Here is an 18,539-nt window from a genome sequence, read left to right as displayed (position 1 = left end):
ATCGATTGGGTATCAAATTTTAGATACCCGCAACAACCCTACTCCTGACTGATACCTTTTAACAATGAGATCCCTTTGATGCTTTGGAAGCTCTCTGTAGACCATGGCTTTTGCTGTGGGATGTGACTAAGAAAATTTCAGGAAAGACCAACTAGAGCAGCTGAACTTTATTTAGGGCTAATCAGAGGCACTTTAAATGATGGCAGGTGTATGCTGACTCCTATTTCACATGATTTTGAATGTGATTGCTTAATTCTGAACACAGCTACATCCCCAGTTATAAGAGGGTGTGCACACTTATGCAAACACATTATTTTAGTTTTTTTTTGTTTTCTTCCCTACACCTAAAATATTTCAGTTTGTTTTTCAATTGAGTGGTACAGTTTATAGATCACATTAAAGGTGGAAAAATTCTGAAATGATTTATCTTTGTCTCATTTCTTTACATCACAGAAACCTGACATTTTAACAGGGGTGTGTAGACTTTTTATATCCACTGTATCCATCACAAATAATCTAGATTGAATATAATATTTTCTATAAATACATTTCATGTGCAACTCTTGACCATAAGCATTAATTAAAGGGGAACCAGTCATCCTCATCTATATAAAAAAAAACTCTCCATCACCTTTCCAGTGTCTAGTCCATGCAGTATTTTAAATGGTTAGGTGCATATCAAAGTCTCAAATGTCTATATGAATGATATGCCACTTAGGAAATTACCTTGTCTTGCATGTGCCAAGTCTTTTCTCAGTCTTTTTATACCATGCATATAGGGTGTAATCAACTCATAGCGCTTCACAAAACTTTGGAAGGAAATCCTACAGATGAAAGAAAATTGGAAAAAGTCAGTAATTTTTTTTTTTTTTAAACAATTTTTATTTTCACAAAATTAAGTCACCAACATCCAAATAGTACAAACATGGCTAGGACACAAATTACATAGAAAAAAGTCAAGGATTATTTTATCGATTTTATTGTGATGTTTGATTATTAATGTCCTCGATTTTTATGTTATATTTGATATTTTATTGTGCCTAGTACCCTTCACTATAGGGTAGCACTTAGTATATATAATAAATTCAGTATTGGTCGAGATATCAGAGAGTGCCCAGTGTATTTTTGTTTACATTTAGACATACATAACCTATACATATGTGGTATTGTTGTAATCGTACTGACCAAGAGAATGAAATGCACAGGTCAGTTTTGACTCAAAAGGAACGGTGTAGGGACAAAACCAATAAAACTGTGGCGGTTATAGTTCCAGGAAGACAGGGAAGAAAAATTAAAACACAGAAACAATAAAAACTTCCAGTATCCTAAAGATTAAAGAACTTTTGGCAAATTTATTTAGAATTTTCCATGTCAAAATCTATAATAGAAAATAAAATTCTACAGTGTTTGAACTGGCCACTAAGCCTAATAATAGGCATAATTTTTTTAGTCTGTACAGATCACATTACTGCAGTTATCTGCTTATCATTACAGGCAGGATTAGAATGGCAATTATCACCTATACATAGATAACACAGGATCCACGATTCATAATAGGAGTTTGTTATTTCTTTCCTTGTAAAATGACCTCTACACATGTAAGAACATGCCTAGAAAACTCTCCTATAGAAGTCAATGAGTCAGCTCCTGTTCATTGTGTCTATGGCCCATGTTGGCTGCTGTAAAGTGTCTCTCTAAATGCTGTTAAGAACAGGTCACGCGAGATAGCAACCCCCACAAACATGTACAGAATTTAGAAAATCTGCAATCATAATAAAAATAGGTTTTAAAAAGCATATGTATAGGTATCTACACTGCTCAAAAAAATAAAGGGAACACAAAAATAACACATTCTAGATCTGAATTTATTAAACATTCTTCTGAAATACTTTGTTCTTTACATAGTTGAATGTGCTGACAACAAAATGACACAAAAATAAAAAAATGGAAATCAAATTTTTCAACCCATGGAGGTCTTGATTTGGAGTCACACTCAAAATTAAAGTGGAAAAACACACTACAGGCTGATCCAACTTTGATGTAATGTCCTTAAAACAAGTCAAAATGAGGCTCAGTAGTGTGTGTGGCCTCCACGTGCCTGTATGACCTCCCTACAATGCCTGTGCATGCTCCTGATGAGGTGGCGGATGGTCTCCTGAGGGATCTCCTCCCAGACCTGGACTAAAGCATCTGCCAACTCCTGGACAGTCTGTGGTGCAACGTGACGTTGGTGGATAGAGCGAGACATGATGTCCCAAATGTGCTCAATTGGATTCAGGTCTGGGGAACGGGCGGGCCAGTCAATAGCATCAATGCCTTCGTCTTGCAGGAACTGCTGACACACTCCAGCCACATGAGGTCTAGCATTGTCTTGCATTAGGAGGAACCCAGTGCCAACCGCACCAGCATATGGTCTCACAAGGGGTCTGAGGATCTCATCTCGGTACCTAATGGCAGTCAGGCTACCTCTGGCGAGCACATGGAAGGCTGTGCGGCCCTCCAAAGAAATGCCACCCCACACCATTACTGACCCAATGCCAAACCGGTCATGCTGGAGGATGTTGCAGGCAGCAGAACGTTCTCCACGGCGTCTCAAGACTCTGTCACGTCTGTCACATGTGCTCAGTGTGAACCTGCTTTCATATGTGAAGAGCACAGGCGCCAGTGGCGAATTTGCCAATCTTGGTGTTCTCTGGCAAATGCCAAACGTCCTGCACGGTGTTGGGCTGTAAGCACAACCCCCCACCTGTGGACGTCGGGCCCTCATATCACCCTCATGGAGTCTGTTTCTGACCGTTTGAGCAGACACATGCACATTTGTGGCCTGCTGGAGGTCATTTTGCAGGGCTCTGGCAGTGCTCCTCCTGTTCCTCCTTGCACAAAGGCGGAGGTAGCGGTCCTGCTGCTGGGTTGTTGCCCTCCTACGGCCTCCTCCACGTCTCCTAAAGTACTGGCCTGTCTCCTGGTAGCGCCTCCATGCTCTGGACACTACGCTGACAGACACAGCAAACCTTCTTGCCACAGCTCGCATTGATTTGCCATCCTGGATAAGCTGCACTACCTGAGCCACTTGTGTGGGTTGCAGTCTCATGCTACCACTAGAGTGAAAGCACCGCCAGCATTCAAAAGTGACCAAAACATCAGCCAGGAAGCATAGGAACTGAGAAGTGGTCTGTGGTCACCACCTGCAGAACCACTCCTTTATTGGGGGTGTCTTGCTAATTGCCTATAATTTCCACCTGTTATCTATCCCATTTGCACAACAGCATGTGAAATTGATTGTCACTCAGTGTTGCTTCCTAAGTGGACAGTTTGATTTCACAGAAGTGTGATTGACTTGGAGTTACATTGTGTTGTTTAAAGGGAACCTGCCATGTGGATATTTGATTATAATCTAACTAATTATATACAATCATTAACTACTAAAAAGTACCTTAGATGTATTCACTTACTGGTGTGACAGATGGCTACCTCATAATATACACACAAAGATGCCGCATGCTAATGAGCTGATTGGAGTCTGGCGTGATGTCATTGAGTCCAGCGTATATTTAATTCAGAGCTATAGCCACTCCCCTGCCCAACTGCTCCTGGTTCCTATGGAAACAAACTGTCATTCAGCAGCAGGTGGGCGGGGAGTCAGGAGCTCATGAATATTCATGACTCATCATTATCAGCTGGAGCTTTTCAATACAAGATGTTAGCAGATTGACTGGGTCAATTAAAGAAAGTGACCCAGCATTGTGCTAAGAGAATCAATCACTTATTTATGTTGCCCTTAGTTAGGACACCATAAAACTGGTGACAGGTTCCCTTTAAGTGTTCCCTTTATTTTTTTGAGCAGTGTAGTTTTAACTGGCAGAAAAAAAAATATTTAGTGACACATTGGGGGTCATTTATTAAACAAATACTGCTAAATTAGGCGTATTTCTGGAGCAGATTGCGGCGCAAAGGTCCTTAGGGCCGCAATCTGCGACTTTCCCCGCTCACGCCAGGTCTAAAAAAAATGGGCGTAAGGTGGACAGGCCGAAAGGAAACCCCCAACAATTGCGCACTACATCCTGAGCTTATCCATACAAGTAATTACAGAGTCACAGGAGAAGCATTGTGCCTGCAAAGCAGTTAGAAATATGACAAGAAGGCACTGCACATTAGGAGGGCCATCTACCACCACTTCACAAATTTTTTGGCACTTCACCTCTTTTGATACACAAACTGTTCCAGCCAGATCAAATGATTAACCTGAGTAATAAAGTATTGTACCATGGGTGGATCAGGAGCAAACCAGTAGATAGCTATCAGTTTTCAAGCCTGGTAAAGAAAACTGAGAATAGACAGCCGAAGCCCCAACATCACAGAAAGCTCCTTTACAAAACCTATTATACATAGTAAAGGAGTAGAATCCAGTTTTATCTGAGATACTCTTTCCAAAACATTCAATACATTGGTCCAATAATGTCTGAGCCTGGGACAATTCCAAATTACTTTAAGTGCATTAACATAGTAACATAATTTGTAAGGTTGAAAAAAGACATCTGTCCATCCAGTTCAGCCTTTTATCCTTTAAGTTGATCCAGAGGAAGGTAAAAAAAAAAACACTGTGAAATAGCAGCCATTTCCCTCATTTTTAGGGAAGAAAATTCCTTCCCGAATCCAATCAGGCAATCAGAATAACTCCCTGGAACAACAACTCTTCTCCAGAAATCTAGTAACTATAACCTGTAATGTTATTACACTCCAGAAATACATCCAGGCCCTTGATGTCTCCTTGTCACAGTACTAGGTATAAAGAGATCATTGGAGTGATCTTTATATGCCCCCGGCTTTATTTATACATAGATCTCCCCTCAGTCGTCTTTCTGAATAACCCTAATTTGGATAATCTTTCTGGGTATTGTAGTTTAACCATTCCAGTTATTACTTTAGCTGCCCTTCTCTGAACATTCTTCAGCTCTGCTATTTGTCTATTTCATGGGAGCCCAGAACTGTACATACTCTCTTTTTGAGTTGTAGTTGAATAATCCGGATATACTGATACTTTTGATCCATTGATTTCCACTAACCCCAGCGATTTTATTTTATGCATAATAATCTCTCTGTCCCAGGGTAATTTTAGCTATTATTGTCCTTGGAAAATTACCTAATAGATTTCTCATTGGTATCCCATGTGCTCTCTTAACTATAAACAAATTGGAGAGGTTTTCCCCTCCAACCACCTCAGTAATCCATTTCTGAATATACTGTGTACAATTTGAACCCTCCATTTTTTCAGTTATTCCTATCAATCTTATATTTGACCTCCTGTCCCTATCTTCCATATCTGTGATATCTTCCATATCTGTGATTTTCTTATTGAAAGCCTCATTCTCCACTTGCAAGTTCTTTAGATTTTTGACAATTCCAAGATCTTCTACTTAACTTATTCTTTGTTCTACACGATTTACTCTCTCACTTACTCTCTTACAATCATCTCTAATCAACTGTACCTTAGATTTCAATTCCCCCACTTGTTTCGTTATCATCTCCAGCACATAATTAGATTTGTTAAATGCCAACATAATGTCCGCTAATGTGGGAGACTGTGACGTATCTGACATATCTGTTGGAGATGGTAATGTTGCCTCTAACTGTGTCCTCACAACCAGATTTTTAGTTTGAGTATTGGACCTAGTCTGGCCTTTGTTCGTTACAGCAGGCAGAACTTCAAGAAATCCAGCTTACCTTCTGGGTCACCTTTTATTCTAGGCATGTCTTGTCTAGGCGAGCCATAAACTCCAGACCTCCTCTGCTCCCCCACTTTATCCTCTTTTTTCCTAACCATTGTTGCCTTTGCAGTATTATCCTTTGTTTTTTTCTTTTCCCACCTCCTTCCTTTCGTTTACTTAATTTTCCTATAAAATTTAGATCTTACTTAATAAAGCTAGCAAGATTAATCCAAGTTCCGCCCCTCAGCCTCCAATCAAACAGATAACAAATTCACTGACATTATTAAGCGACAACTAAACAATAAACAAATATTATTAGGACTCAGTTAGTGAGATAGTTAATACTATAGCAACACCCAAAACAGACAGAACACATGCTTCAATGCCAATTCACCACTAAGTAACTGCTAAGTTCAAATGTCCGATGGTTTGTCTCAGTTGTTAAAAACTGTTTATGTCACGCCTAAATCCGCAACAAATAGAACACACAGTTCGTTAATAGTTCTGTGGCAGGCTGCGACTGTATTTGATCCATTATTCATAAATGAAAAAAATTGTAGTTATCTAATTCCCCAATAGGTAACTGCTACATTTAAACAACCAATGGTTAATTAAAGATTATTGATGTCACTCCTGAATCCGCAACAAATAGAATAGAACACAAAGTTTGTTAATGGTTCTGTGGTATTCTACAGATGTGTTTGATCCATCATTAATGAATGAGAAAGTTAGTAGATAATATATAAGGGTTACCACATATAAGAATTACAGGAGTTAGAAGAGTCAAGGGTTAATTGGTTCAGTGTTAATCCAGGAGGGTTAATGCCAAATATCCTCATTCAAGGGGTCCACCCTGCCAAAGCGGAAAGTCAAAATAACTTGCGCTGCTTCAGCTCATTCATAGCACCAAAGTACCAGTAAGGCTACTTTCACACTAGCGTTCGGGTGTCCGCTCGTGCGCACCGTTTGAAGGGGCTCACGAGTGGCCCCGAACGCATCCGTCTGGCCCCAATGCATTCTCAGTGGAGGCGGATCCACTGAGAATGCATCCGCCTGCCAGCGTTCAGCCTCCGCTCCGCTCAGTGAGCGGACACCTGAACGCTGCTTGCAGCGTTCGGGTGTCCGCCTGGCCGTGCGTAGCCAAACGGATCCGTCCAGACTTACAATGTAAGTCAATGGGGACGGATCCGCTTGAAGATGACACAATATGGCTCAATCTTCAAGCGGATCCGTTCCCCATTGACTTTCAATGTAAAGTCTGAACGGATCCGCTCAGACAACTTTCACACTTAGAAAATTTTCTAAGTTTTAATGCAGACGCATCCGTTCTGAACGGATGCGAACGTCTGCATTATCGGAGCGGATCCGTCTGATGAAACATCAGACGGATCCGCTCCGAACGCAAGTGTGAAAGTAGCCTAATAAAGTTATTAGAGCTGGTGCAAATTCCACCTCTATAGGACATTAATGGTCCTTTTGCAGAGTGCTCCTTGAGTGACTCTGTTTAATTAGTAGACAAAGTAAGTTACGTATATGTAAAATAACATACTAACATTTTTTTGTAGGCTAGGTTTATTTTAACCCCTTAATTTACCAAAAATTTGTAAAAAATTGCAAATTTCCAAGTTTCAATTTCTCTACTTTTATAATACATAGTAATACCTCCAAAAAGAGTTATTACTTTACATTCCCCATATGTCTACTTCATGTTTGGATCATTTTGGGAATGTTACATTTTGGGGATGGTACAAGGCTTAGAAGTTTAGAAGCAAATCTTGAAATTTTTCAGAAATGTTCAAAAACCCAATTTTTAGGGACTAGTTCAGGCCTGAAGTCATTTTGCGAGGCTTACATAATAGAAACCACCCGAAAATGACCCCATTATAGAAACTACACTCCTCAAGGTATTCAAAACTGATTTTATAAATGTCGTTAACCCTTTAGGTGTTCCACAAGAATTAATGGAAAATAGAGATACAATTTCAAAATTTCACTTTTTTGGCAGATTTTCCATTTTAATAATTTTTTTTCCAGTTACAAAGCAAGGGTTAACAGCCAACCAAAACTCAATATTTATGGCCCTGATTCCGTACTTTACAGAAACACCCCATATGTGGTCGTAAACCGCTGTACGGGCACACGGCAGGGCGCAGAAGTAAAGGAATGCCATACGGTTTTTGGAAGACAGGTTTTGCTGGACTGTTTTTTTTGACACCATGTCCCATTTGAAGCCCCCCTGATGCACCCCTAGAGTAGAAACTCCATAAAAGTGACCCCATCTACGAAACTACACCCCTCAAGGTATTCAAAACTGATTTTACTAACGTCGTTAACCCTTTAGGTGTTCCACAAGAGTTATTGGCAAATGGAGATGAAATTTCATAATTTAAATTTTTGGGCAAATTTTCCATTTTAATCCATTTTTCCCAGTAACAAAGCAAGGGTTAACAGCCAAACAAATATTTATGGCCCTGATTATGTAGTTTTCAGAAAAAACCCATATGTGGTCGTAAACCGCTGTACGGGCACACGGCAGGGCGCAGAAGGAAAGGAATGCCATACTGTTTTTGGAAGGCAGATTTTGCTGAACTGTTTTTTTTACACCATGTCCCATTTGAAGCCCCCCTGATGCAACCCTAGAGTAAAAACTTTGGGTGGCAGTTTTGTTGGTACTAGTTTAGGGTACATATGATTTTTGGTTGCTCTATATTACACTTTTTGTGAGGCAAGGTAACAAGAAATAGCTGTTTTGGCACCGTTTTTATTTTTTGTTATTTACAACATTCATCTGACAGGTTAAATCATGTGATATTTTTATAGACCAAGTTGTCACGGATGCGGCGATACCTAATATGTATACTTTTTATTCATGTAAGTTTTACAAAATGATTTCTTTTTAGAAACCAAAAAAATTATGTTTTAGTGTTTCTATATTTTGAGAGCCATAGTTTTTTCAGTTTTTGGGCAATTGCTTTAGGTAGGGTATGATTTTTTTGGGATGAGATGACGGTTTTATTGACACTATTTTGGGGTGCATATGATTTTTTGATTGCTTGCTATTACACTTTTTGTGATGTAAGGTGACAAAAAATTGTTTATTTAGCACAGTTTTTATTTTTTACGGTGTTCATCTGGGGGGTTAGGTCATGTGATATTTTTATAGAGCCGGTCGATACAGACGCGGCGATACCTAATATGTATACTTTTCCCTATTTTTTTTACTTTATTTGGGGAAAATGACGTTTTTGTTTATTTTTACTTGAAACTTAATTTTTTGGGGGGAAAAACATTATTTTTTCAACTTTTTGTTTTACTTTATTTTTTGTTCCACTTTGGGATTTCAACTTTTGGGGGTCTAATCCCTTTTACAATGCATTCCAATACTTCTGTATTGGAATGCATTGGCTGTATGAGTAATACACTGTGTATTACTCATACAGCTTCCTGCCTGTGAGATCCATGGGGCTGGATCTCACAGGCTCGTCACCGAGAAGGCAGCGCGATGCCTTCCTTAGACATCGCACGGCCTTCCATGCCATTAGGTCCCCCCCACAGCCGCATGGGGACCCGTTGGCACTGCCGATCACCGCCGCAACCGCAGGTAAAAGCCGCAAACCGCAGGTCTGAATTGACCTGCTGTTTGCGGCGATCGCCGACACGGGGGGGGGGGTCCCCCCGGCATTGTGACAATTAACCCCTGCCGCTCCGCAATAGCGATTTAAACTTAGGAAGTACCGGTACGCCCTGAGTCCTTAAGGATTCGGGAAATAGGGCGTACCAGTACGCCCTAAGTCCTTGAGGGGTTAAGGACCATGAAAGGCCAGCACTTGTGTGAAGTGTCAATTTTGACAGATCTTGAGACGACAATAGTATTGGAAAGGTTAGGAATCCTCCTACCTCAGCATATCATTATTAACTTTACATATAAGTATCACTTAGAAAATCATAATGTAAGGGATTTTACTTGTTATATATGTTTGTTAGAATGTTAAATTTAGGATAAAATATGACTCTATGGAGATGCAGACTTTAAAAAGGGCTTCGTCTCATGACATTGGGAGAGCATTCTTTGACAAGACACCTGTTGCTCTCTACACACAGATTCACGCAAACACGTTACTTTAAGAGAATTACTTTTTCACTCATTTGAAATAGTTTTATTGCTTGCTTGTTACTTTTTGAGATTCATCTGCTGTGCTTTATTTTTCTCTTCCTAAACTTTGTAACCTTTTCTTTTTATGCAAATTAAATCCGTTTAACTTTTATCTTTCAGCAAGAACTCTCCATATTTTGTGGGCTCCTTCTGAAGCATTTCTTGCAAAATTAAGAAATGCTGGTCGATATTTAACAGTGGCGAGCCAGTACGGATTTTTCTGGTTTCCTTCTGCTTGCAAAAGTGGGGCCTACAGAGTAATTATTATTACATGCTTCAGGAAAACAATAAAAACAAACTTATACAAGAAGGAGTGAGCCACACATCTGTTGCACGCTTTTAAAGTGTCACTTCCCAGACGTATTACAGACGGAGGCCTGTGAAGAAAGAATTTACTACACAGGGATCCTTCTGGGATTGACTGTGGAACAAGACGTGAAGGGGACATCGAGGACATTGTAACTGAGTAAGTAATGGAATTTCATGATTCTTATTCTGATAAAAGTAAATTGGAGTTTAGAGTTGTGAGTAGTCATACTAATGCACAATTATGGGCAAGTTTATATAGTCAATGTGAAGAGGAGAACAAAAGAATTGATAAAACGTTGTTGTGTATAGATAAATTACATTAGAAGTTCCAAAATGTGTTACATATGGTCAAAATATTCAATACATTAGTTCTTGAAGACAGGCAGCCACAGATTCAGACACATAGTATATGTGTGAATAATAAAGATACACATAATACTGACACACAGGAACATTTAGAGGAGGTTGATTTTAATGATTGATCAAATTGTCCCATTTTGGCACAACACATAGAAGATCTGGAAGATCAGATGGAAACTAGGACACAACTAATATCAAAATTTCGCCACAGTATGAAAAAAGTTTCGATTCTTACAAAAAGTGGCAAAGATATGGGTGCGTCCTACGTTCCAGACACTAGTCCAGCTGATGTAGATGAAGACATAGAGGCTGAGGAAGTCAAGAGGAGGAAATTACATAATAGGGCCGCCAAACTAAATAAAAAAAAAACATGATCAGTTAATAAAAATTACTAAATATATCCCAGCTTATAATGATAAGATGGATGCATTTCACAATGCACATATCTTTGAATCTAATACTGCTAAGTTTAACCTTAATAATGAACAGAAAAACAAAGTATTTAAATTATGGCTTCCTTCACATATGGCAAGGAGATTAGAGATCAACCCAAAAACAAATGATGAGCGTGAAATAATACATAGTTCCCCATCGATCGAGGCAACTACTTTTATTTACTACTGGAGAATCTACTTCTACATTTGAAATCCTTCACATGTTAAAGCCAACTTTACAGGACAAACTATTTGCATTCTTAATAAAATTTGAACAGGCTTATAGAATGGTCATGGAAATGGAGGATGATTCTGAATCCACTTCAATGATAAAGTCAATTGTCAAACGATGTAAATACCTTGATCCAGTCTCCAGGGAGTTAGCATTAGGAAAGCTTAGTTTACAAGAGGCAGCAACATTTATTGATCAGATTAGGAGATCGATGAAAAAAAGTAGTATTAAGGCCAAAGTTGTTGGTGTCCAAAAAAAGGATGAAAATCATCTTAAATCAAACCCTACCATGAAAGGAGAATATTCCAAACAGAAAGGAAAGGTGTAATTTCACAGAGGACAAGTTACTTGTTTTCATTGTGGGAAAATAGGACATTTAAAATGGCAATGTAGGAAATTCTTTAGTGAGACACAAAATTCAGGAAAATAAAATGGTTTTGTGCTAACAGCTCCTCCTCCAGAGCAGTATCAGTCACAATCACCATATGCACCTTTAATAAGACAAATTAGAGAATTAAAGAGGACCTTTCTCCAAAAAAATCATTGTTCAATTATCACACTACCTTCTAGTGCTGCTGCCAGTGACGCCCAGACACCTTTTCTTTTTTCAAATGGACCCCCCGTTCGCCCGTTGCGCTCCCCGTTAGTTTCGGCGCCTCATATGCAAATGAGGCATCTAAGTTATAGTAGGCGTCGATCTCTTAGGTATGATGGGCTATCTTCACTTCTCCCTGGCTGCAAGCGCATCCAATCGCAGCGCTCGGCTCTTAGCCAGGGAGAAGGAGCTCAAGTTCTCGCGAGGTAATCCTGCAGGTAAGTGTCAAAAGCACCCCTAGACCAAAGAGCATGATGCCTCTAATGTGATATTCCCCTCAGGCAACGAGCATGCAGAGGGGTAGTAGTACCTACCCCCTCAGTGCTCCCCTCCCCCTAAGGCAACGAGCATGACTGGGGGTAGTAGTACCTACCCCCTCAGTGCCCCCCTCCCCCTAAGGCAACGAGCATGGCTGGGGTAGTAGTACCTACCCCCTCAGTGCCCCCCTCCCCTAGGCAACGAGCATGACTGGAGGTAGTAGTACCTACCCCCTCAGTGCCACCCTCCCCTTAAGGCAACGAGCATGACTGGGGGTAGTAGTACCTACCCCCTCAGTGCCCCCCTCCCCCGAGGGACGAATATGAAGGGACGAGACACATTGTCCACTGTGGCAATATTACTGTTGCCATTTATACTATCTCTCCTTACTCAGGGCTAAATAACTTTATTCATTTTTCACCAAAAAAGTTGTCACTGTGTTTAAAAATCTGTATTTATATAGTAAAGTAATTTTTCATGACGCATTGAAACTTTTTTTATTTTTTTATGTTTTGCAGATAAGAGATTGGACGTCATCCAGTTTGCAGAAGAGAACTGAAAAGTAAAGTGGAAACTACTTATTAAAATGGTTGACGAGGGCATGAGCTGGGGAGTCATTATTTCAATAAAGTGGTTCCAAACATGGCTATTTGTACTCGTGCTATTCTATACTTGCAGTGGTAGTAATGGTTACCTCTGTACTGAGGCTCCCATCACTATGACAGGGTCTTATTGTCGGCCAGCTTGTTTTGGATTGTGACAACTGGCGAGCTTGTTGGCCAACTGGCTTATGGAGGATTGTTTGTACTCCGTCTCTCGTTGGGTTCTTCTCAGCCAGATGTGAAAAACTGCCAGTAATACTCCCTTTGCCTACTATTACGTAACAGCTGTTTCCGTTTCTAATATTGCAAGTAATTTTTCCATATACAAACAAGCCATGTTTGACTACAACCACTTTATTGAAATATATGCTACACTAATACAGCCGTCTCATTTTTATATCTATTTCCATTCGGTTCTATGCTAATTAGATAAGAAACAATCCAAGTATTGTGTAGAAAACGCACTGATGTCAACTGTCATATGTCTGTAATAACCAAAATAGACCCTATTGCTGTTTTTATGGGGGACAGTGGATAGAAGACTATGGTAGGTTTAGTAGTACATATAACCAAAATTGAAAAAAACAACTCATTTTACAATGGTGGGAGAATATACGTATCAACCACGCTTGCAGACACTAAATTCTAGTGGCCACACTCAACAACCTGGTAATCATAATATTACAACCATCAAAATGAATATGTATAAATTAAATTTTTTGAAGTGTCAAATGTTTCTTAGTATTCAAAATTGTATTCAATCCCAAACCGGGATGGCCTGTAACAGTATTTTTAAAAATATATTATATCATTAATTTTAGGATATCAAACATATCTTTGTGTGACCGAGTTCGTTTACAATATAAAACCATATCAAACAGGTACTTATTAATTCTTTTTTTAAGTCAAATATTTTTTAACAAATAAATAGACACAGTGACAACTTATTTAGTGAAAAATGAATAAAGTTATTTACAATTTTTTTAATTATAACTTGATTACTTTTGTTTGTTATAGTGGTTTCTGTGGCAAGGATTTGTAGGTACCTACCATACAGGTAAGTTAAAATACAACGTTCATCGCTGGAAGAAGAATCATCTTGCGTGAAGTTATGGAGTTCAAAACCCAAATCAATGTTTTAAATGGGTTATTTTCAAGTTCAACGATTAAACGTTTTTGTGTTTATACGTTTGAAAAACATTTATAGTAAGTAATAAATACAGAAGTTTCCTTCAAAGCTTCAACAATGGACGAAGACAGAAGATTAATCTTTTTTTGGTGTTCCCCAAAAATATTCCATGTTGGAATAAGTTGTCTACTAGATCTTCGGTTCTACGTTACAAAGTTAGTTATTTTTTATAAAAAAAAATGGTAAGTTAAATTTTTCTTTACCATTTCTATCCATACAATATGTATTTATTAATTTTGTCTTTTTTTTTCCATGAGGAATTTTGAAGATGCTATCCACTTGTTGGATCTAGAACAGTTTTTTTGTTGCAGGACGTCTCCACAACGGCCACAAAATTAAATTGCACTGCTTTCCCAACAGTAGGGAAAGAATAATGGAATTGTTGTAAATATTAATTCCTTTGGGGGGAGAGGAATTAAATTGTATAGCCGAAGACATTATTACATGCAAAAAGAAAAATTATAATAAATATAAACTGTGTTCTCTACATTTCACAGAAGAGAGTTTCATTGTCAATGCTAGCGGCCGTGTAGTTCGTCCAATTTCGAATCCAACCATATTTGAAAATTTATTGGATTCGGAAAGGAAAGTGCTAAACAATTTGAAAAAAAGAAAAAGAATCAAAAAAACTAAATTTCAAAATCTGAGTGGGCAACAGTTTGATAATATAGTTGTGTCCTCAGAATCATCTTTAAATCCCGAGTCAAGCGGGCAGACTGAATTTGTTTCTTGCGTGGAAAATCAACAAGTAACAAAGACTTTTGAAATTCCAACTACACAATTCAGTGATGCTTCGACTGATTATGATTTAACAAATTCAATAATTATTACTCGAGAATCAAACGTGGTCCTTGTGGAACAAGAATCCCCTCTAAGACAACTTACTCATATTGTAACTGAATCTACTCCTTTACCAAAAGCTTCAACAAATCTAAATCAAAGTAGCATTCCTTTTGTTAGCCTGCTGTCTCCTATTACTATGAAAAAAGACAAAATTTTGTTGCAACCTAAAGATGTTGGTAACTGTGATGATGATGTGGTTAGTGGAATTTTTCCATTAACTGGAGAAATTCAGGAGTTCAGCAATATTGTCATTCATGCTGAAGCTGATGTAGGTGAAGGTCTGGATTCAAGGGATAACTCGTATGACCCTTTGATGATAAGCCACTGCTCATCTGATTTGATTTCATTACAGTCAGTTTTTGAAACTGACCATGATAATTCAATCCCTGAACTAACCGTTGAAGACATGGTGAGCGATGCTAAATTTATAGTTAGCAAAAGTTTCCTTGATGCACTTCTACGTCAGGTGAAATGTCAGTATACATACGGTTGTAATCTAACCATATGTTCGTTTTCTAAACAAAGACAGGGAAGTGCTTTGACAATTTGCGGTAGTTGTAGGAGGGGGCACTCGTCTTTATTATGGAGTACCCAGCCTAAACTTGGTCGTTTTTGGAGTGGCAATGTTCTTTTAGCTGCTTCAATATTGTGCAGTGGACTAAATATTCAAAAGGTCAACGAGTTTTTTAACATTTTTGGTTTAACCGCATTTTCAGAGACAAGTTTTTACCGTTATCAAACCAAATTTATTTTCCCTGCAATTGATATTGTTTGGCTGAAAGAAAAGAGAAAAGTACATGAAGAAATGCATTCTTTTCCCATGTGTATAGCTGGAGATGGTCAATGTGATAGCCCTGGCCACTCTGCCAAATATTGTACATACACAGTTATGGACCTGTATACAGAATTTTTTTTTGATTTTGAAGTTGTGCATCGAAGCCAGTGCAGTTCTTCAGTTGTTATGGAGAAGTTTGGTTTTAAAACAGTTATGGAAAGATTAATTAACAACAGCTTTGACATATGTGTCTGTCTCTGATCGATATGTCAGTATCCAAAAGTTGATGCGCGAGTTGTACACTGACATATACCATCAGTTTGACATTTGGCATTACGCAAAGTCTATAAATTTTTTTTGTTAAAGGCAAGTAACGGAAGAGCTGGAAAGGAACTGAAACCTTGGATCGATAAGATAGTGAACCATTTCTGGTGGAGTGTAAAAACATGTTTTCTTCAGGGAACGTTGGAATTCTGTTCTCTATCACATACTAGACATGCACGAGTGGGAAAATGGAGAACACTACAAAAAATGCTCCCATGAAGAATTAAATGAAAACCCTTCAGTATTATGGCTAAAAAAGGAGAGTACCGCTTTTCGTAGACTGGAGGAGATCGTACAAAATCAACAATTCTTGAGCGATGTTCCACACTTGATCAGAAATTGCCACACCGGACCACTTGAAGCCTTCCACAGCTTAGTACTAAAGTTTTGTACTAAAAGAATAAATTTTGGAATTGATGGCATGGAAGCTAGAACAAAACTTGCTATTTTAGCACATAATAATAATCTGGGAAGAGAACAAGCAGTTGTTAAACTCCCAACATCTGTCTCAGCTCCATTGGTACAAAACAAACAAAATTAATTCTTCCGAAGGGGAAAAAACGCTGGACGGTGAAAAACGTTTATGAACCAATGAGTATAGAACATGTTGAGAAAATTTTAGCCGACTGTTTACAAATAGCTTTAGGAGACCTCACATCAGAATGGAATAGTCAGACACCAGATCTTCCACCCAACATTGCAAATGTTGAGCGGCCTAAAAAATAAGTTGTTCTACGTCAACATTGGTCTCGGTTTGTAATAATTATTGACTGGTCAGCTATCCTGATAAACAAAAATTTTAGTTTTCAGTTCCATCCAATATCGATTGTTGCTTTTCCGTTACTTTTCTATTTTTGATTGGTTACTGGTTTTGGTTTATGAGAAGCCTAACTTTTTTGTAAGTGATATAATGTTTGCAGATTCAAAGTTTTTATATTTCCTGGTTTGAGAACATCTCTCCAGCCATGGCGTGCGGTTGTTCCAATCAACTCTACGGTAGGTGGATGCAAAGAGGAAAAGTTTTCCCATTACAGTGTGTGTCTTTTGGGCTGACTAACAATTACCTTTGTGAACAGGCAGGGAAGAAGGAGGAAGACCCCCTGTCTTTCCTGGACGGGACATCGCCGATTGTACAAGCGGTAAGAAAGGAGTAACGTGGACATATCAAACTGTACGGATTCCTAATTGGTGTTATTCATTTTTTCAAAACACTTTCCTTTTTTGTTACAGGTGGATTGACTGTGTGTTCAGGAGGAAATCTCTCCAGCCGTGACGTGCGATTGTTCCAATCAACTCTACGGTAGGTGGATGCAAAGAGGAAAAGTTTTCCCGTTACAGTGTGTGTCTTTTGGGCTGACTAACAATTACCTTTGTGAACAGGCGGAGAAGAAGGAGGAAGACCCCCTGTCTTTCCTGGACGGGACATCGCCGATTTTACAAGCGGTAAGAAAGGAGTAACGTGGACATATCCCACTGTACGGATTCCTAATTGGTGTTATTCATTTTTCAAACCACTTTCCTTTTTTGTTGCAGGTCAATTGACTGAGTGGAGGAGATCATCGCTTTAGACTTGTGGTGTGATATATTTTTTTCCATGTGGCTCTACGGTAGGTGCATGAAAATAGAAAATGTTTTCCGGCTTGGTTCTTTGACTTTTTCTTTTAACAGGCAGTGTTTTGAACATAATTTTGATGACTAACAATTACCTTTGTACACAAGCGGAGAAGATGGAAATGCCCTGGCTTGCCTTGACGGGACAGAACACAGCGACGTATATAACTCATCAGAGAGCACAGTGTTTCTAGCCAAGTCAACACACTACAAAAATTGTATGCTCTGTGTCAACATAAGTCATTGTCTTTTTGATTGTCTGTGACAAATCTTGAAGTTATGTAAATATTTTCATAATTTTTTTTTTTTTGTAATGTTTAAGTTTTTTAGCCAAGTAAAGTAAAAAACATGGTAATAATATTATGCTCTGTATTGACCAAAGTCATTGGCTGTTATACTATTGTAAAATTGTTCCTAAAATGTACACTCACCTAAAGAATTATTAGGAACACCATACTAATAAGGTGTTGGACCCCCTTTTGCCTTCAGAACTGCCTTAATTCTACGTGGCATTGATTCAACAGGGTGCTGATAGCATTCTTTAGAAATGTTGGCCCATATTGATAGGATAGCATCTTGCAGTTGATGGAGATTTGAGAGATGCACATCCAGGGCACGAAGCTCCCGTTCCACCACATCCCAAAGATGCTCTATTGGGTTGAGATCTGGTGACTGTGGGGGCCATTTTAGTACAGTGAACTCATTGTCATGTTCAAGAAACCAATTTGAAATGATTCGAGCTTTGTGACATGGTGCATTATCCTCCTGGAAGTAGCCATCAGAGGATGGATACATGTTCTCATTCTGTTTACGCCAAATTCGGACTCTACCATTTGAATGTCTCAACAGAAATCGAGACTCATCAGACCAGACAACATTTTTCCAGTCTTCAACAGTCCAATTTTAGTGAGCTCGTGCAAATTGTAGCCTCTTTTTCCTATTTGTAATGGAGATGAGTGGTACCCGGTGGGGTCTTCTGCTGTTGTAGCCCATCTGCCTCAAGGTTGTGCGTGTTGTGGCTTCATAAATGCTTTGCTGCATACGTCGGTTGTAACGAGTGGTTATTTCAGTCAACGTTGCTCTTCTATCTGCTTGAATCAGTCGGCTCATTCTCCTCTGACCTCTAGAATCCACAAGGCATTTTTGCCC

General features: G+C 38.9%; 1 protein-coding gene across 4 annotated transcripts in view; it reads right to left on the bottom strand.

Moving 5' to 3' along the window:
- MYO19 (myosin XIX) overlaps nt 1–18,539 on the bottom strand; it is a 1,002,409-nt gene that overhangs the window by 106,458 nt on the left and 877,412 nt on the right. For 2 of the 4 annotated variants that reach the window (XR_005777529.1, XM_040424125.1), the window contains exon 19: nt 727–824. The exons of 1 other annotated variant lie outside the window; for it this stretch is intronic. Coding sequence is in view for 2 of the 3 variants with exons in the window: in XM_040424125.1 (XP_040280059.1) it covers nt 727–824 (98 nt within the window). In the remaining variant the exon portion in view is untranslated. Of the gene's footprint in view, nt 1–726; nt 825–10,762; nt 10,881–18,539 lie in introns of those variants that run through there. One more of the 4 variants, XM_040424126.1, reaches the window with a different exon arrangement.

This window comes from Bufo bufo, chromosome 3 (genome assembly GCF_905171765.1).
Source record: "Bufo bufo chromosome 3, aBufBuf1.1, whole genome shotgun sequence".
NCBI lineage: Eukaryota > Metazoa > Chordata > Amphibia > Anura > Bufonidae > Bufo > Bufo bufo.
Note: the sequence above shows the minus strand (reverse complement) of the source record. Positions and strands in the feature narration are given on the sequence as shown.